This window comes from Cavia porcellus, unplaced genomic scaffold (assembly GCF_034190915.1).
Source record: "Cavia porcellus strain 051 isolate PalLab524CR breed Dunkin Hartley unplaced genomic scaffold, mCavPor4.1 scaffold_2, whole genome shotgun sequence".
Taxonomy (NCBI): Eukaryota; Metazoa; Chordata; class Mammalia; order Rodentia; family Caviidae; genus Cavia; species Cavia porcellus.
In genome coordinates, this window is record NW_026947485.1 from 107,760,292 (window position 1) to 107,781,217 (window position 20,926).

A 20,926-nucleotide genomic window follows, 5' to 3' on the forward strand; every position below is an offset into this window, starting at 1 on the left:
CCGACTGGGGTCCAGTAGATCGTGGCGGTCAGCCTGGTGGTGAAGCAGGCTCGCAGCCAGTCCGGGTGCCCCAGCCACTCCCCGGGTCGGGCACCCGGCAGAGAGGGGAGTGCCCAGCTGGGTCGGCCCGGGCCCCGGCCCCGCGAGATCCCCCGGGAACAGCGCTTCCCCAGGCCGGGCAACGGAGCTCCGAGGGCGTGTCCTAAAGGCGCCCTCCTGCAGTTTGACCTTGAGACCCCGCAAAGCGCCCACCCGCCCCACCGGCGGAGCCCCCAGTCTCACAGGCGCCAGTCTGGGTGCCAAAATCGCTATCTTTCCCCGGGCGCTTCTCTTGCATAGCCAATCAGAGAGCGAAGTGGTGTGGTCCAATGACCGCAGCCAAAGTAGCCGGAGTGTGGAACCTATGGAGGATCAGGCTGAAATTTCTCCCGCCCCTGGAAAGTCAGAGGCGGACTAATCTCACATGTTGGCCAATCAGCGGGCAATAAACAAGAAACGTCCAAGATCAAAGAGGAAGGGGGGGTGGTTCTAGGCGACAGCTACGCCTCAAGGCAGAAGAGTGACAGGTAGCTTCACGAATGCCTACAGACACATCTTCCTTACGTCAGGAAATAGGTGGTGCCGGGTTGGCTTCTGCACCAATAGTTGGCTGAGGGCGTGTCCGCGGGGCAAGCGGGAGCCAGAGGCTCGGGGCTCTCTGGGCCGCGCCTGAGGCGAACGCGACGGGGCTGGGGGGCGGCACGGTGGGCACCACGGCTGGCCCGGGTGGATGGAGTTGGAGGGGCGGGGTGCAGGCGGTGTGGCGGGGGGACCAGCGGCTGGGCCCGGGCGGAGCCCCGGGGAGTCGGCGCTGCTGGACGGGTGGCTGCAGCGGGGCGTGGGCCGGGGGGCCGGCGGCGGGGAGGCCGGGGCCTGCAGGCCCCCGGTTCGGCAGGATTCAGACACCGGCCCGGACTACGAGACGCTGCCGGCTGGAGCCACTGTCACCACGCACATGGTGGCAGGCGCTGTGGCGGGCATCCTGGAGCATTGCGTGATGTATCCCATCGACTGCGTCAAGGTGAGACCTGGACCAGGCTCCGAACCCAACCTGGGGTTGACCCAACTCGGTGTCCTATGTAGAGCCGGAGCCCACCGGGTTACTGGTTCTGGCTCCTGCCAGCTACACGATTCCAGCCGATACAGTACTCCATACCAGCAAGGTCCCAGCTGGGAGTTGATCCCAGTCAACAACCAGGACCTATTTCTAACCGTCAAAGAGATCTGAAATGGGACTCAGAATCAAAACTCTGTCAGCCAGAGCCCTGGATCCCATCTGGGACTAAACCGGAGTAGGGTGGGATAGGGGAAATCCCGAAGCACAGGTAAGTGGTACTAACTTGATAAAGGTGAAGCCAGGTAGCCTGAACCAGACTAGATCTGATGGCTTGAGATGGTCTTCGGGTAGATGCTTTTACAGGCTTCTGCTGTATGTTCCCATAAAAAGGGGCAGGAACCGGAGCCTGGGATTTTTGAGCTAGATAAAGGACACATTAAATCTTAAAGCATGAGTGTTTGAAAATCATTGTGCAGTCAGAAGTCAGAATTCCAGCCTGAAAGTCATACGGGAAAGATCGTGTTCAGGAAAAGGTTTCGATTTCTCTGCCTAGAGTGTGATAACTCCCCTGTTTCCTGAACAAAAACTGAACAGGGATTAAGACTGTGTATGTTCGGGGAATGCATCAGTCCCGACACAAGTGCAGTGAAACTGATAGTATGTTTCTTTGAGTACCTGAAGACTAAAAGAGAAACATTGCCTAGAAGGGAAGTGTGCCCGTATTAGAAAGTAGATGTAAGTGAAGAGGCAATGACACAATTAGTGTGAAAGTAAAACTGATTTCATCCACAGCTAAACAGGATTATTAATGGACACAGAAGTCAGATTCTTTTAAAGAAAGCTGGCTGAAGATGGGAAAAGATTGTCGTCCTTTATAATTTTTAATCTGTGTACATTAGTAAATATGCCAGCCACTAAAAATAAGTTCTAAATTTAGGTGGAAGAAAGCTCCAAGGCATGGCTGAAATAAATATGATGAGTCTGGTACTTCCTTTACGTGTTAGTGATTATAGTCAATGGCGATAGTCTTTGATGCATGTTTTCTTTGTACATTAGGACAGTACTATATATTCAAAAGAATGAGAGTATCAACTTGAACAATACAAAGTAGGTCTCCTCTGCTTTTCCGTGGTTCCAGTACCATTTCTTGTATTCATTAGTAATGTGGGTGAGGAAGTAGAGAGAATGTTCATGAAGCATTGTAAACTGATTTGGCAGGAGTACTCTAGCACATTACAAGATAACTAACAAAGGCCATAGCCAGTGAAAATGGTTAAATGCACATGACTGAGGTGGACATTAGAATTTTAAATGTTCATGTCAACTTAAAGAATTAGTGAAACCTGTTTGAAAGAAATAACTACTGAAATGTAAAATATATAAATACTAAAGATTCCATTATTTATGTAAGACTCTATGTTGACTGACTGTGAATTTGATACTGCTACGTATCCAAAAGTTAATATGATCTAGCTGTAGAGTAACCCTCACTCTGCTTCTACTATGAGCAGAGTACAGAGTCTAGGGTGCTATATTTCAGAATGAGTATTAAATAAAAAAGAAATCAGGGAAAGCAATGAAAATTATTGAATGGCTTAGAAAATACAGTGTAATAATGTGAGTAAATATTATTACAGATTATCAATCTAAACTGTTGCTTATTATAACTGCAGTTAGAGGCTATCTCCATACTCTGTGTTATTTACATAATGCTTTTGTTATAAGCATTTTATAAATTCCTGGTTAAAATGCCTCCAGAATATTTAGGTGTATATTGTTAATAGGGGCAGATCTTTGTCCTCTTACAAACAAATCAATTAAATGATTGATTTTGCAGAAACAGAGACCGCTCAAGATCAAATACAGCAGAGTGAAAACTCAAAATGAATGGGTAATATTACTTAGGATCAAAGATAAAGTGAGACAGGAAAGCAAGATGATTGTTTGTTTAACTTTGATGCCTATAAACCCATTGAAGGAACACTTGTAAAAGAATTCCAGAAAGTTCTGCATAACCACAACAGTACTGGAATAAGTCATTTCTAGCCTTCCAAGGTAGCTGTTTTGAAGAGCAGACCTTACTCATCTATATAAGTTTTAGAATTTTTGTTTAAAAAATTAGTCATACAACATTACGGTTGTGCCTCAAGGCCCTACATTACAGAAGGGAAAGAAAAATGGTCATAAGTCTTACCTTAGAAGAATCATTTTTGCTTGTCATTAATTCTGGGATTTAAATGATTAAAGGGAAGACCAGCATGAATTGGTGTCTATGCTAAATACTTTTGTTTACCCAGGAAAGCAAAAGTGGAATCCTATCCTTTAGAAAGGGCTTCTCAGTTCACTTTAACAGTACTTTTACCATAAATGGATATTGGAAAGGAAAACCAGCCCAAACTTACCCTAAAACTGGAGGCAGGTATCTTATTTGTTTGGACCCTAAAGGGCAACCACAGTGCTTGCAAATGAAATCTGATGTTGCCTCTTGGCATGCAGATCTCTGTATTCCCAGCCACTTATCAGGGTCAAGTTGACTTAAAATATCCTGGGGAGGGATCATGGGAAATCAACACTCACTGCCTTGCTAGACCATGATTTCCATCATCAAATAGGGAGACTTTGGAACCCAGACAAATGCTAGTCTCCTCTAATCCTCAAGAGCAAGTATCAGACTTTATCAGGAACAGGCTCAAAATCATCTAAGGACCCACCTACTACCAAGTTGCTGGTTTTGGTTCTGCAATGGTGAAGCAAGTATCAACTTACCTAATAAGTTAAAAAGGCAGGGAGAAAAATCTTTTCCAGATTCCAGATGTAAACGGTTAGACACATGTACTAGTGAAAGGTTAGGAAATGGAAGAAACATTGGCTTATTTGATTTTCTTGCATGTGATAATAATAGTTAAATATTCAATAAATGACAGTTGTTCTTGTGTGGCAAGCACTATCTGAAATACCATGCATATATTTATTCATTTACTCTTTGAAACAACCTTATGAAATAGACACCATTTTCATTATTTTATAGATGAAGAAAGGAGGCTTAGAGAGCAGTAAGCTAACTTGTCCAAGATCACAGTTTAAGTGGTAGAGTCATTTGAACCCAGTTTGTGTGACTCACAAGCCTTCCCTGTAGCCTCCCAAAAGAGATTTCAAGAGCGAAGGAAGGCAAAGATTTCACAAGAGAGCTCCTCTCTGAATATGTAACTTTTAGATTAATAGCCAAACATGTAAGTCATATCCACAGAGAAGCTTTAAAATTAAAAAAATACAAAATTAAACTTGATTTATTAGTGGCTAAGAGCCAGTTGGTTGCCTGTGCCTGTTTGTGAAATGATTTATACTACAGGCAATGGTGCCATAATTTGTAAATTCTTGGAGTTGTATTTTAATGCAATAAAGGCCTTATGTTTATAGCATCTTCTGAACTGCCGATAGTTTTACATGCCTTATTTCTTTTAATCCCCACAGCAGCTTGAGAAACCAGCCATTTGGCCTTGTAAATGACAAAAAGGTTTAGTGACATACTGAAGACAACCCAGCAAAACTGAGGATATAGCTCAGTGGCTCAGCACCTGCCTGGCAAATGCAAGGTCCTAAATTTGATTCCTGGTACCAGGAAAAAAAAAAAAAAAAAAAAGCCTGACAAAGCTGAGACTCAGTTCAGGCTTTCTGACTTGGATATGGATTGTCTTAACAAGCCACTTGTTAGTTTGTTTGGCTTTCTTCAAAGCCAGGCAGTGATTTTTCATAATGGAGGCTTTTCAAAACTTCTGAGATTCCATCTTTTTGTGAAGGTAGTTTTATTGGCCAGCAAATTCAGGCATCTATATTCATTTTTATATTGTTATACCCTATGCTCAGGTCCTCTGCCTAAGTATATATTTTCATTCAGTTAATATTGCTGAGCTAAATTTAGAGGGGTATCTAAAATGTTCAGAGTACCTTAACCAAAGTCTGGTTTTCTCTTGAGGATGAAGAGTTTCAGGCCTACAAGGCCAGAACTTTCAGCACTGGTTGCCAAATGCACCATTGACTCCATGCATATAGCCATTGCTGTATATTTCCTCTGAACAAGATCAGTTGCAAACAAACATACTGAAACATTGTTAAACCACCAGCTCAGTTAAAATATACATCCATTTGCCAGGGATTTAGCTCAGTGGCATAAGCACCTGCCTGGCAAGCGCACAGTTGTTAGTTTGATCCCTGGTGAAAAAAAAAAAAAAAAAACACCCATTCAATACAGCACATCCTTTATTGCAACTCATAGGATCTCTTTGAGAAGTGGAAAAGAATGTGTCAGTTGTGATCAATGAAGTTGTATCTTTGTAATTGGACATCCAATAAATTAACCTTTTAAGTGTGCAATTTTTGTGTTGGCAGAAGGCAGGAGAAAACTCTAAAGGAATGTGGATTGCTTGTGGCTAACTAGGACCTGTTAATCTGGTTAGTTTTTTTTTCTCCCATGCATTGGAGCAAAGGCATTATTCTTGGAGTCCAACTGACCAACAGAAAGCTCACAATTTAAATTCAAACTGAATCTAGTGATTGAACAAAGGCATTTAAACTACCTGGGCACCATTTTCCCCCTCTTTGCTCATCAATGGCTGTAGTTGTTACTTTCTGAATTAGTGTACACACAGCTTTATGACCATTCATTAAACAAGCAAATTTTAAGTGTCTTCTGTGTGCCAGGCATTAGACATTGATTTCAAATTATTAGTATCTGTGCTACTGTAACCGTGAAATGAGTTGGTAGGTGAGACTTTTGTGGTGAGACATAAAGGCAAAAAGGTCTGATTTGGCAAAGTGTTTCAAACTTGGTTAATTTCCTAAATTTAAATAAAACTTTGTGGGAATGTCATATAAGTTTCTACCTACTATATGTTCTTTCTAATCATCAAATTTTCCTGAGATTCCAAGGGTCGTGTTTCATAGGAATTGATTTTATTTACTGATGTCAATTTTGGAATTCAGTCCATTTAGATAAGAAATATGAGGCTGGGCAAGGTGGCACATACCTGTAATCCCAGCACTCAGAAAGCTAAAGCAGGAGGATCAGCATGAATTCATGGCCAGCCTGGACTACATGGTGAGTTCAAGGCCAGCCAGAACTGCCTAGTGAGACCCTGTTTCAAAAATTTAAAAAATCTGAAAGGCTCTTTAATTTTTAGAGGCTAAGTTGGTTTCTAGCTAGAACACTTTCCACTTTCATATTTTGAGGGAAAATTTTCTTTCCCAGGCAACAAGAGTGACATCTACTAGGAATGTTACTTCTGCCAAGACTAGTTGATAGGCCCAGCTGGCAATGCCAGATAATCTAAGAAGGTATCACAAGATGAGCCACCATCTTATTAATTAGTATACTGTGTGGTCAGGAAGCAGGGCCAGGGCTGGTGTTTAGCATTAAAGCATAAAGTATGTGATAGGGTGAGGACTTGAATTAAGAGCCCATTTGAGAAACTCACCTTAATTTATTAAAACACACAAACAAGTTTTGCATCACAAGCTTGAACTTTATTGCTGGGGCAATGAATCATTAGTAATAATGTTCTCAGGGCAAGTAATGATATTCCATTGTCAGGATCACAGATGACTAGAAAAGGAAAAGTCCAAAGCTTGGAAAATAAGATAGAGATTTGGGAAGGAGTGAAGCTGGCTGTCATGTATCGCTTCCACAAACTGGCACAGATCCATCTAGAAGGCCTGCCCAATGCCCAAATCCTGGGTGTTAAGGTGAGGTGAGACGTTGGCATCACTGACACTGCACTTCTCCTTGCTGTGATTTCAGACCCGGATGCAGAGTCTACAGCCTGACCCCGCTGCCCGCTATCGCAATGTGTTGGAGGCCCTCTGGAGGATTATAAGAACGGAGGGCCTGTGGAGGCCCATGCGGGGGCTGAACGTCACAGCAACAGGCGCAGGGCCTGCCCATGCCCTCTATTTTGCCTGCTACGAAAAGTTGAAAAAGACATTGAGTGATGTAATCCACCCAGGGGGCAATAGCCATATTGCCAATGGTATTGAGCCTTCCTGTGCTGGTTCCCCCATTTTCCCAGCTCTTTGGGCTTTGCTGCTGTCAGTGCTTCCTGGTCTCCGTATGGTTTGGAGCTACAACTTTGGGCTGGGGTAGGCCAGATTCTAGGGAGGGACTTCCAAACCTGATGTTCTCAGACAGCAGGCTGCTTTGACCCCGTCCCTCATTGGGGTACCTCAACAAAGGGTTACAGTATTCTCCCTTACCTGCCAACTTGACTTTCTCTGGTCATCTCTCTGACATCAACTGTGCAGACGCTGAACTGCCTCCATTGTTTGTTTCTTGATAGTTGGGTGGTGTCTTGCTCCTTGGGGCAGGATTGGAGGTGACTCAGGCACCCAAAGAAGACACTAGTGGAGCCTCAGCTCTTCATCTCACCTTTTCAGGATCCCAGCTGACCAGAGGCAGTTTGTCACTGGAGACTTGACCAAGTCTTGACGCGTGAACAGGGGTAGGGCTAGGTGACTGGAGAATGCAGAAGGTTGGAAGATGGATGAAAGCAAAAGAAGGGGTAGCAGCTCAGGGTTTCAAGGTTACCTGAGAATCAAGTTGAATGGGGAGAGGGTGAGGCTGCAGTAGTTCAGGACTTGAAGGGAAGATGTGGGTGGACAAATGCTAAAATTTGGAGAAGGGTTAGACAGCTTAGGAGCAACAGGATTGAAGGCAGGGTTCCATGGTGATCTGACCACACGAAGCCTAAGTGCTCGCTACACTGGCCACACTTGATACATCAGCTTCCTTTGGTGATAGGTACCTGCTTCCTATGTGGAGCATATGCTGCATTGTTTTTTTTTTTTTTTTTTTTTTTTGAGACAGGGTCTTGCCATGTAGCTTAGGCTGTTCTTGAACTTATTATGTAGTCGAGGCCAGCCTCAAACTTGCAGTGATCCTCCTGCCTCAGCTGGGATTACAGGCGTGTGCCACCATACCCATCTGCTGCATTTATTCCTAAAACCATCTGTGTTGATAAAATCTGGACTAGCTGTTTTCCTTGCCTCTTCTGGGCCTTCCTGCTGAGGGTGTGGAGTATATATTGATGACCTTACTAAATTGGTGGGAACAAGTCTTTTCCTTTTTTGGGAACAGGTATTTGGGAGCATTGGGTTCTCTTCTTTTGGACTGACTGTTAGCTGCATTCTTTGCTCACTGTGGTTTAGCACAGTCGTTCCCCATCACTTGGGGGGGGGGCTCTTAGTGAATTGGTCACCCCCTCATGGCCTTACATGTGGCAGTTGTTTTCTCATTTGCAGGTGCGGCCGGGTGTGTGGCAACATTACTTCATGATGCAGCCATGAATCCAGCAGAAGGTAGTGACATCTCAACCTGTCCCTCTGGTCAGCTGCATCTGCATGTCTAGGGTTTTGCTATGCGGCTGGTAGAAAAAAGACAAGAGTATGTCTTTTTGGGTGGGAAATCATGCCATGTTGGTTTGCTGTATCACTAGAGGGCGCTCCCTCCATATTTTCACTACTTGAGAGACCCCCCTTTGACAGAAAGCTTATTTATTGGGATTTGCTTGTTTTGGGGGCTTCCCTGGAAATAAGAGATGGTTGCATTGGCCTATTCCTGGGCCTGCCTTTGTAGTATACCTTATCTCTTGTGAAAGTTTAGCAGATTACTTCAAGGAGATGAAAAAGTTTGACATTTAAAAGTTTGCTTTATGAAAAGGAAGAGAGCTGAGATAGGAATGAAAGATTATAGAGCTCAGGCCTTATATTTCTGCTTTGACTTTGGCCTTTAGTTGGAAGGAAATTCTCCAACAACATTCTCACTGTCAGATGATGCTCCGTATGTACCAGTTCTGTGTCTGTCTGGACGAGACTGGGGGCTAAAAAGGTCAAAGCTAAGCTGTAGATCTTTTACCACGTTATGTACCTGAAAAAGCAGGAGATGTTTGGAAACTGATATTCAACTCCTTTTGGCTAAGAATCTTCTTTTTGGTAGCAATTCTTCTCTTTTGGGACAATAACTATTACCATATTTTTAAGAGTTAGGTGCTCCTCATCCCTGAGGATTGGGATTGTTAGGGCTCCGTATTAATTATTACATTCACTGTCTCTAAGTCATTTCTTGTCGGGGTTGTGAAAGATAATAAAAGGTATTCATTTGAAGAAGACCGTCTGGAGTTACTAACTTACAGGTTTATCCTGTGTGTTCACTGGCTGGTTTTAAAGAGCTCTTCCTGGGAGGACACGTTATTTTTTACTCTTTACCAACCCCTCTGCCTCTCCCAGCCCTCACAAAAAGGAAACATGAACTTAGCAGGTTAATTGGCAGCTCACTCATACTTTTTTCTCTCTCCATTTCATTGGCTGACATGCTGACTCTGGACCCTGCATCTGGACACTCTTGGTCACTGGCTGTTGCTGTCACCATTTCCTTCCTCCTCGCTAACGGAACTCCAGTGATCAAGCAGAGAATGCAGATGTACAACTCACCATACCACCGGGTGACAGACTGTGTCCGGGCAGTGTGGCAAAATGAAGGGGCCGGAGCCTTTTACCGCAGCTACACCACCCAGCTAACTATGAATGTTCCCTTCCAAGCCATTCACTTCATGACCTATGAATTTCTGCAGGAGCACTTTAACCCTCAGAGACGGTACAACCCCAGCTCCCATGTCCTCTCCGGAGCCTGTGCAGGAGCTGTAGCTGCTGCTGCCACAACCCCACTGGACGTTTGCAAAACACTGCTCAACACCCAGGAATCCCTGGCTTTGAACTCAAACATTACAGGACACATCACAGGCATGGCTAGTGCCTTCAGGACGGTGTATCAAGTAGGTGGGGTGACTGCCTACTTCCGAGGGGTGCAGGCTAGAGTAATTTACCAGATCCCCTCCACAGCCATCGCATGGTCTGTGTATGAGTTCTTCAAATACCTAATCACTAAACGGCAAGAAGAGTGGTGGGCAGGCAAGTGACCGAGCCAGAGCCAGGGGTTCAGACGGCACTGCTACACCCTATCCTCCAGCCATATTTTCGCTCTGAAATGCTCCAGCCTTGCATAGAGCTGGAAGAAAGGCAGAGGGCTGTCCAGGCTCTCAGGTTTGGCTAACACCAGTTCCTGCCATCCTCTGTTGCTGCTACCACCTTTCCTTCTGGGCCTGAAGCAGGTGCAGCTGAAACGCACCACAGCACCTCCAACAACCTCTCATCCTGAGCCTGGGGACCTGCTTGAGACTGTTAGAGAGGGATACGCAGTACATTCCCCTGGTTTCTAATAAAAAACAAAACAACAGCCTTTAAATTAGATGGTTTCATTGGGTTTGCTTACCAAAGGGGAAATAAAATACTGTCGGCTGTTTTGGCTTGAAGTGTAAGTCAGGGGACCCGAGTAGAGTTTATTGATGATCCCTGTAGTTTTTATTTCTGCTGATTTTCTTAACACTGTAGGGCCCTATGATGCTTGGGTCACTGGGCCTTTGAGATGCCTTAATTTAACTTAATTTAACTCTTGGTCCTACTGATGCCTCTCATCTCAGACAGTAGTGGTATAGATGATTTCTGCTGTAATTCTCAACTCTGCCTGAGTCATGAGTTTCCACGTGGCACTTTGTTTTCTACTGTGTTGCAAAATCAAAATTATTCAGTGAAGCTACAACTCTGAAGATTGTATAATAAACACATTTCATTTGGCTTTAAAGGTTTTATAAAGTGCCTGGCACACGTGATCTCATTTGGTCTTCGGAAATTTGTGAAGCAGGCAGTGTAAGTATCTCTATTTCACAGGCAAGGACTCTCAGGCTGTGTGTTCCCTGAAGCTTCACAATACTTTCAGAACTGAGACCCCAGCTAGATCCTTTTACCCTAGATCTTTTCACCCTCTTTCTGCAGATAGGAAATGAGCTGAGGCACATTCTTCAACCTGCTATCCCTGAAGAAGCTCCTGCCTGTTGGCCACTTAGACTGTGCCTGGAAACCTTCAGAGATGCTGGTGCTGTGCAGGTCAGTCTGCTTCTCAGAGATATCAGTTATTAGCAGGTTCTTCAGTATACAGCATAGACGTAATACTCCCTAGAACTCTGACCATCCTCATCAGGTCATCTGTTACTTACTCAGAAGCTGCTAAGTGTATTTCTAGAGTCAAGGACACAATGATAATTCTAGCCCTGGAGAAGCTTATTATCTGGAGAGAAAAATACATATAAACAGGCAATAACAAGATAAATGACAAAAGGTCATAGGATAAGCCTGGAACACTGAAGAGGATGTAAAAAACCCAGGCTATTCCTGGGTGACTTGGCATATCAGATATCACTTCTTCCAAAAGCCTATGCCAAGGAGACATCCAAAAAACAAGCCAAATAGGTGGAGAGAGGTAGGGAGTCCTAGTGCAGTACCTGGAGGTGGGACAGAGACTGGTGGGGTTTGGTATGAAAGTGGTTTGGCTGCACTGAAACAATGCAGTCAAGCTGTGCTGCTGGAGAGCTGAGCAGGGCCAGATCGGAAAGCAGTGGTAAGGAGTGCAGAGTTTATCTTAAAGGCGGTACACAAGTATTACAGGGTTTTAAGCAGAGGCAGGGTGTGATCAGATTTAGTGTTTAGATCACTTAGGCTCTCTGGAGGAAGGATTAGAGGAGCAAGACTGGACAGGCAGGCAGACCAGTTAGGAGGCTGTGGCAGTAATCCAGCCAACTGCATGGTGGTCTGCATCAAGACTGGCAAGGAGACAGGCTGTGTGAGGGCTGCAGGAACATTAGGATCCAGTTACAGAATAAATCTCGTCTTCCACCTGACAGCTCTTCAAGTGTCTGTGGGGAATCATGTCTGCATATGCTTGAAAAACACTGTCAAAGAAACAGCAGGGGCTCCTGCTCTCAGCCTTACTGACATGAGCTATGGGCCTCTAATTTAGTGGTGCAAAGGAGAGATGTTAATGGTGCTGAATGATGGTTACTGGGGTACCTAGGGAGTAAAAAGAATGTGCTGATACCACTGCAGAGGTGGTATCAAGTACAAATGGAAGCATATGGCTGCCTCTCAGCACAGACTAAGCAGAACAAAGGTATTCTCTCCAGGCTTGGCAGCATGAGCCCTGTGATCCCAGTAGTCTGGGGGGTTAGGACAGAAAGACTACAAATTGAAGCCTAACCTGAGCAACTTTTTTTTTTTTTTTTTTTTTTTTTTTTTGTCTTTTTGAGACAGAGGTTTCGTTATGCAGTGCAGGCTGACTTTGAACTTACTTTGTAGCCCAAGTGGCTTTGAACTTGCAGCAATTCCTCTGCCTCAGCCTCCTGAGTGCTGGGATTATAGGCATACACTACCATATCCAGCCTAGCCTGGACAATTTAGCACCATAGCCAAGACCCTGTCTCAAAAAGTGGGAAGGGGAAGTGATACTCTGGACCTTGTCCTTTCAGTCACCTTTGCAGAGCTTCTGTTTGGCATGGTATCTGGTACACAGGAGGCATAATGCCAGTAAGGTTCTTTCTACAAGAAAAGGATATGAGGTGATTTCAAAAGAATGATAGCCACTAAAGACAACCTCAGCTTTAATGCTGTTCTCAAATAATGACAAAATACAAAGTGACTTTACAACTTCCAGTTGTGCTCTAGCTAGATTCTAAAGGCCTCTTGTCCCAGTCCTGAGAGGACACATGCTGAATAATCCGACACGATCAGAATAGCAGTCTAGAATGCTAATGACCGGACACCTGGTCAGTACCATGGAGCTCACCACATCCAGGAGAAATTCGGGCATTCAGTGGCAGAGTCAGGTCTGCAGCCATTCCAGAAAGCCAGCTAGGCTTTTTATACTTTCAAGACTCAGTGCCAAGCCACCATCAAGGGCCAATTCTTGCGTAGCACATGTATCATGGAAAATGAGGAAATAAGTCCCAATTAAGTCAGGAAACATTTACTTACTTAATTGCTGAGATGGAACAACATGAGGGTATTTTGGGGGTTGTGGAGGGTTTTTTGTTTTTCTTTTTGAGGCAGTCTCGTTATGCAGTTAGGCTGGCCTTGAACTCACTTTGAAGCCCAGGCTGGACTTAAATATGCAAGGATCCTCCCGCCTCAGCCTCCCAAGTGCTGGGATTATAACACCACTGTGCACCACCATGTTTAGTTATAAAACCAATAAAGTCATGCTAATTTTATAAAGTGTAGGAAAAATAAATAAAAAGAAATGCTTACAAATCTATTACCTAGTGCATAAGAATTTTTCTTTGCTCAGTGCAGGGGCCCAAACCCAGGGCTGTGTGCATGCTAAGCAAGTGCTCTGCTACTGAGCTACATCCCCAGCACAAAATATCACATTTTATTGTACATATAATCTAGTTTTTCTATGCCTACATTTAAAAATTTTGAATATAAGAACTTACTGTCACCAGCTTCTTTCACGTAATAGAGTATCGTATTCATCCTTCCAAATTAAATTGTAAGTAACCATGCAGCATCCTAGTATATTAATGTACCATAGTATCTTTTTTCAGCTAAATCTGTGGTATGCTTTTATAAAAAATTATTAACAAATCACTGCAGTCCGTTGGGAGAAAAAGTTCAGAGTGGGGAGACGGTCTGGCGCCACCTTCTGGTAGGTACTGAGAAGGCTGTATCTGGAGACCAGGGTGCCGGATAGGCATGGTGGTGCAGAGGTCAGCAGTTAAGATTCTTATCAGGGCCGGCAGGCTCCTTAGAAGTCATCTTGCAGGCTGGGGATTTAGCTCAACGGCATAAGCGTCATGAGTTCAACCCCCAGGACAAAAAAAAAAAAAAAAAAAAAAAAGCCATCTTGCTTCACAGCCCTCCTGTAGCCCTTCTTGCCTCTGTAGCATCTCTAGCAGGCGCCCCTGCTCCTCTGAGAGCTCTCTGCAGTGAGAGTCATCGATGTCATTGCTGCGAAGCTCTGTACCTTACAAGGTTCCCTCTGGGATCCTGTCACTCTTCTGTTCCTTCTGCCTTTCAAACAAGAGCCAAATTCTTCCTTATGACCAATAGGACTTTATTTAATTTTGCCCCAATCTAGCAACTCCAACTTGCCATCTGAAAGTAAGGCATTAAACATCTATTTTCTTCAAAATCTAAAGTGTTCCATCTACAGTCTTCATCCACTGATTCAGGAGGCTTGGTAGGCAATGTTCCATCTAAACTGTGGAGAATTTCTTAGAGGTGATGTTCACTGGATGTACAGTATTGTGTTCCTTCCTGCTACCTTGGACTGGTGAGTGGAGAACCAGTATTCCAGGAGCTGCACACAATACTCCAAGCATTGTCAGAGCTCTGTTAACACAAACCTTGAAATGACTGCTACACCTGCCATGCCACCCACAGTCACTTGACACACTCCAAAGAAAGACCATTTCTTTATAAATTGAGACACTTAAGTCTCTCTGTAATTTCCACCTTGGCTGGAACCTGCTGTTTGCTGGAGTAGCACAAAATCAGACTAATCTTTCTCCGCTCTGTGAAACCTTAAAACATATAATACAGCTGTTCTGTCACTAAGGGAGGGGTCAAAACGCAGAGAGCCTGGCAGTGAGGCAGAGAAGTTTAGACTTGATTTAACTGTTAGTGAGAAGCTCTCTTTGGTTCCGGAGCAGGGAGTGACTTGACCAAAGTAGTGGATAAGAATGATTCAACCCACATCCCAGATACAGCGAGGCCTGGAGCAGCTAAGGGACTATTGTCATTATCCAGACAGAGAGGAATCTGAGAAAAAATGTTTCAAGATGAAAGGCATTTGATGGTGGTTTAGATACTTGTGGGAACTTCCAGGAGGTTGTGTCACACTCATCTATCTGATGGTGTCTTGTCTCCTGAGTTAGACTGGGGCCCAGAGTGAGGCCTTTCTGGTGTGATCATCTGCAGCGCAAGACTCATAACAGGTGATTACTTCTGACCATGAACTGGTTGCGGCAGACACCAGATTTGTCTAGGGAAATGATGAGCTGCCACTTCCCTCTGTGTACAAAACAGATGGGGGCACTGAGGTGCCAGACCTATCAGGTGGTCAGTTTATGGGTCACTATGGCAAAGCTACCTCCCAGTTGCTCAAACACTAACCTAACTGTTGTCACTTAGATAATGACACAATTCAAGCTGAAGGTATGGATACCTAGACAGAGGCAGAGGAGGTGAGGAAAGGGGGAGAGTGAAGGGATGGCTGGGAGGTGGACGCAACTGAACTTAGAAATCAGGTTGCTCAGAGTTACAGAGGAGGAGGACTGTTGGACAGATTTCAAATTTCTGAAAAGGAAAGAGTGTCTTCCTGTAGGAAAGAATAAATATAGTTATCAATATGTATTTAAAGCTGGGCAAATTTTAGGATCTGTTCAGGATCAGTATGGATGTGGGAGCCAGCTGCACAGAGGTAATGCATAAACCGCAGAGTGGATGGAGGAGGCGAGTGTTAGAATAGGTTTCTTTTATAACCCCTTTCAAAATAACCTGCCTAATGTGAACAGCTGGGTGACATTTTACACATATTCACACCTGTGAAACTGCCATAGAGATATGGGGTTGCACCCAATCTCCAAAAGACTCTTTTGTGCACTCTCATAATCGATACCACCCTCCTCCAAGGTAACCACGGTGTGACCTTTGTCATTCATCAGTTACTCTTGCTGGACCCTGAACTTTATAGGAATTAATTCATATAGTATATATTCTTTTGTGTCTGGCTTCTTTGTCTCAACGTTTTTTCTATTAAGAATTGTCTATGTTGGTACATATAGAATTCATTTGTTCTCTTCCACTGCTATTTAGTTTAGATATTTATCCACTGCATTTCTCCACATACTGATTTGCACATGTGGGCTGTATATAAGTCAATGTTCTCCAGAAAAACAGATCTGATAAAATAGATGCAAATGACAGTTTTTTTGTGTTTTTTTTAAACTTTTTTTTTGGAGACAGGCTCTGTAGTTTAGACTCAGTCTCTGTAAAGTAGACTCAAATTTGCAACAGCATCCTGTGTTGGGATTATAGGTATGAACTGCCACATGCAGCTAGAGATATCTTTTTAAGCAGGAAGTTGATATTGCTGAAGAAAAGATAGCCTTTTTAGGAAGTGGTGTGGGGAAAACTGGGTATCTCCATGCATAAGAATGAATCTAGACTCATATCTTTTACCGTATACTAAACTAAAATCAAAATGGATCAAAGGAATACATGTTAAAACAGAAATACTTAACCTGATGGGAGAAAAAAGTGGATAAAACACTTGAAGTCATAGGCATAGGCAAAGACTTTCTGAATAGAGCTCAGTTGCACATGGAATGCCAATAATACTGAGAACCAACAAACTGGATAATGTTAAATCAAAAAACTTCTTTAAGATAACCTACAAAATGGAAAAGAATTTTTATCAGGTATCACTTAGACAGATGACTAATATCTAGAATATATAAAAATAAAAGATTAGACCTCTCAAATAAAAGACTCAGTCAAATAATGGGCAAATGAAATGAATAAATACTTCAAAGAAGTATAAATTGCAAATAAATACATGAAGAATTGCTCAACATCACTGGCCAGTAGAGAAATGCAAGTCAAAACAACACGAGGCCCCATCTTACTCCAGAAAGAATGTTCATTCTCAAAAATCAAATGATAACAAATGTTGACAAGGCTGCAAGGAAGAAGGAACCTTTTTATACTGTTGGCAGGAATGTAAACTAGCATAATCACTCTGGAAGTCAGTATGGAGATTCCTTAAAGAACCAAAACTCAAAATTCCATTTGACCAGGCTATTCCCCTTTTAGCTATCTTCCTGAAACAGTTAAAGACATCTATGATAGTGGTACATGCATAGCCATGTTTATAGCAGCACAACTCACAATCTTGGAAGCAGCCTATATGTCTATCAGTAGATGAATATATAAAGACAATGTGGTATTTACACACAGTGGAGTACTACACTGCCATAAAGAAAGATAAATGAGTCATTTGTAGGAAAATATATGCACATTAGGACCATAATGTGAAGTGAAATAAATCATAAATGCAAGCTTAACTATTGCATGATTTCTCTTACGTGAGAAACCCAAAGTTAAATAAAGAGCAAAATTTTAAAAATAGGTGACTGGAAATAGGGAGATACAGCTTTCTCAGAACAGAGGGCAATAATGGGAGGGAGAGGGAAGGAAGAGGAGGTAAGAGCATAAAAACTAAGATGGTTTATGCACATGCACTAACTCCACACCAGAATGTAGAATTATGTATTGTAAACATGTACCCACACAAAAAGGAGGGGCTCAAAAGGTGGCTAGAGGGGTGAAAGTGGGAAGGAAAAGAGAATGAATACAAGGAGTTAAGATGTTACGTACATGGAACAACTTCCTACAAGGAAAGTACACATATACTACAAACATGTACTAAAAAAAGTTTTTTTAAAGAGGGTTGATATTGGTGTCTTGAGTCTGAAGTCTACAGGGTATTAGCCTGGAAACAAGCAAGACTTCTGTGCTATAGTTTTAGGGCAGAGTTCCATCTTCTGTGGGAAACTTACTTTTCACTTTCAAGGCCTTCAGCTTTTTGGATGAATTTCACCTGCATTATAGTCAATTCCCTTTATTTAAAGTTAGTTGAGGAGCTGGAGATTTAGCTCAGCAGGCATAAGCAACCTCCTGGCAAGTGCAAGATCATGAGTTCAATCCCCAGCACCAAAAATAAATACATAAATAAATAATAAATAAATAAAGTTAGTTGGGTCAGGTGTGGTGGTACATGTCTGTAACCCCAAGACTTAGGAGGCTAAGGCAGGAGGATTGCTGCAAGTTCAAAGCCAGCCTGAACCACATAGCAAGACCTGTCTCCAAAAGCAAAATAAAGTTAGCTGATTCTAAATGTTAATCACAATTACCACATACTTTCACTAGAAATATACCTTTTCCAGTATCAGGGATAGAATCGAGTGCATCTGTATTGAACTGTATCCCCAATTCTTTTCATTGTTTGTGTTTTGAAGCTGGTTCTGGCTATGTTGCTAAATCATCCAGACTCATAATCCTCTTATCTTAAAGTTCTGGGGCTACAGGCTTGGCTTCACAGCAACATGTAGACTAGCATTTGAGCACACAGCTGGGTGTCATGCCTGAGTTGCCATAGAATTACTATCGTGGGTTGCTTCTGCTTTTTTTATTGGTCTTTTTATTATTTTTAAGGGGTTTTTCACTTTTTTGGTTATGCAGATTAACAGGTTTTGTTTTGGCAGATTCATACATGTGTATAACATTCTTTGATTATTTTTACCCCCATGTCACTCCATGCCCTGCCTTCCCTTAGTGTCACATTCTTGGGTTCCAATGCATATTTTTTTCACCTCCGTCCTCCTCTACCCTCCTTTATACCCCTCTTAGGCCCTTCCTCTTGTCTAGTGATCGTCTCCCTTCTACTTTCCTGTGACTTTTTTTTTAGGTTCCACTTATTAGGGAGAAGATGCAATATTTGTCTTTTTTATTTATTTGGCTCAGCATCCTGGTCTCTAGATCTATTCATGTTCTTGCACATGATAGAATTTTGTAGTCCCTATGACTGAATAACACTCCACTGAGTATTTTCTTCATCCATCTACCTGTGGATGGGCATGTAGGTTCATCTTGCTACTGTGAATTGTGTTTCACTAAACAAGGTGACACAAGTATTCCTCTGGTCTGCTGACTTTAGTTGTTTTGGATATACTGAAGAGAGGTATAGCTGGGTGGTTTATTTTTAAGTGTTTTGGCTGGGGATTTAGCTCAGCAGCATAAGTTCCTGCCTTGCAAGTGCATGGTTGTGAGTTCGATCCCCGGTGCAAAAAAAAGAAAAGAAAAAGAAAAAGAAAAGAAAGGGAAAAAAAGTGTTTTGAGGAAGCTCCATACTGATTTCTGCAGGGACTGCACTAGTTTATACACCCAGTGACAATGTGGAAGTGCTCTGCCCCTCTCCTCAGCTGTGTGTGTATGTGTGTGTATTTACATTTTCAGTGACAGCCATTTTGACAGAGTTGAGATAGAATCTCAGTGTAATTTTGATTTGCATTTTCTGCTGTTTTTGCATCCATTTTTCACTATTACAGACACTCTTGCACCTGTCCCGTATTGACCAGATGCACTCTTCAGTGGGGTATATACCAAAGCAAACTCACTAGCTCATGAGGATGTGTACACTCAGCCTTAGTAGATACTGCCAGCATTTTGATCAGTTTATACTCCTTGCAGCAATGTAGAAGAGTTCTAGTGTAGAGAAAACATTCTCTCCCCCCACTTTTTTTCTTGATTTGACTGGTTTTTGAGACAGGGTCTGGCTCTGTGGCTCAGACTGGCCTCAAACTTTCAATTTTCCTTCCTCGGTACCCTAAGTTCTGGGACTGTAGATGTGCACCACTGGTCCCAACTTTTTCTCCCAACTTTTTCACTTTTTTTTTTTTTATAATTTCACCTCATAGAAAAGTTGCAAAAACAATATAAAGAACTCCTATACATTCTTTACTCAGATGCACTAGTTAGTAACATTTTGCCAGATTTGGCCTATCATTTTATCTACCCATCCATAAACACACACATGTATTTTTTCTAAACTATTTATGCTCCCTTTATCCATAAATATTTCAGGGCACATTTCCTAAGAAGAAGTATTTTATCTCACATAGCTTCATTTATCAAAATCATGAAATGTGACATTGACCATAAATTCTTATCTGATCTACAGTTCATATTTGAATTTCACAAATTTCTCCAGTAATTTTCTTTAGCTACTTTTCCCTTCTATCCAACATCCACTCAACAACTACACATTGTATGTACTGCTTATTTCTCTTTAGTCTTCTTCAATCTTGATCAGGTCTTCAACCTTCCCTTATCTCTCATGAACTTGACTTTTTTTTTTAAGATTAGAGGCCAGGTATCACACTGAATGTCCTTCACTTGAGTTTGTTTGCTGGTTCCCCACAATTAGATTCAGGTTAGCAGTTTTGGCGGGTGTACCACAGGAATGGTGTTGACTCCTTTACATTTCTTTAAGGGTATTATTAACTTTGATTGAATGGTTATAGTTGGCTGGGGATTTAGCTATCGGCATAAGTGCCTGCCTGGAAAGCGCTAGGTTGTGAGTTGGATCCCTAGTACCAAAAAAAAAAAAAAAAAAAAAAAAAAAAAAAAACAGTTATGGTTATAGTTACCAGGTTAACCAACTATGCAGTTACTAATTTTCTTGTTATAGTTAGTAAGTTATTTGTAATAAAGTGATTTTTATTTTGTTTTGAGAAAGGACCTTGCTATGTAGCTTAAGCTTACCTTGAATTCACTGTATAAACCAGGATGGGAGGCCTTGGACTCACAGTGATCTTCCTGCCTCAGCTTCCCAAGTGCTGGGATTGTTAGAAGTGTCTTTTTTTTTCCTTTTGGTACCAGGGATCAAACTCATGACCTCATGCTTGCCAGGCAAGCCTGCTTACACTTTCAATCCTCCATATTTACACTGCTGAGCTAAATCCCTGGCTCAAGTGTTGGGATTGATTACAGGCCTGTATCATCACACCCAGCTCTGTAGGGAAGTGTTTTGAGTCTATGTAAATATGCTGTTCTTTAAATTTTCACTCACTAGTTTTAGCATTCATTAATATATTTTTGTCTAAATCACACCATATTGATTGCACAGTGACTATTCTAAATTCATCATTATTTCTATATTTATTACTTGATTTTCTACCATAAGGACTATTTCTTCTCTTCCTTCTTTACTTGTCTATATTAATATGTACTCATAGAGTCTTATTTTATTCTATAACTATCCTATGATGATACTGCTTTTCTCTTTGTCCTCTTCCCCCTCCTCTTCCTTTGCAGTGCTGAGACTCCAACAAC

General features: G+C 42.5%; 1 protein-coding gene across 4 annotated transcripts; it reads left to right on the top strand.

The window, feature by feature from the left end:
- Nucleotides 1-713: 713 nt before the first annotated feature.
- Nucleotides 714-10,385, top strand: Slc25a28 (solute carrier family 25 member 28). 4 transcript variants are annotated; one of them, XM_063245064.1, is made up of 4 exons: nucleotides 714-1,060; nucleotides 6,891-7,119; nucleotides 8,369-8,443; nucleotides 9,542-10,385. In XM_063245064.1, the coding sequence occupies exons 1-4, from the start codon at nucleotides 770-772 to the stop codon at nucleotides 10,057-10,059; spliced, it is 1,113 nt and encodes a 370-aa protein (XP_063101134.1). In that variant the 5' UTR covers nucleotides 714-769; the 3' UTR covers nucleotides 10,060-10,385. The 4 variants fall into 4 exon arrangements, with proteins under 4 accessions (XP_063101134.1, XP_003479615.2, XP_023417247.1 ...); XM_003479567.5 differs by having other exon boundaries at nucleotides 719-1,060; nucleotides 8,387-8,443; XM_023561479.2 differs by lacking the exon at nucleotides 6,891-7,119 and having other exon boundaries at nucleotides 739-1,060; nucleotides 8,387-8,443.
- Nucleotides 10,386-20,926: the final 10,541 nt, after the last annotated feature.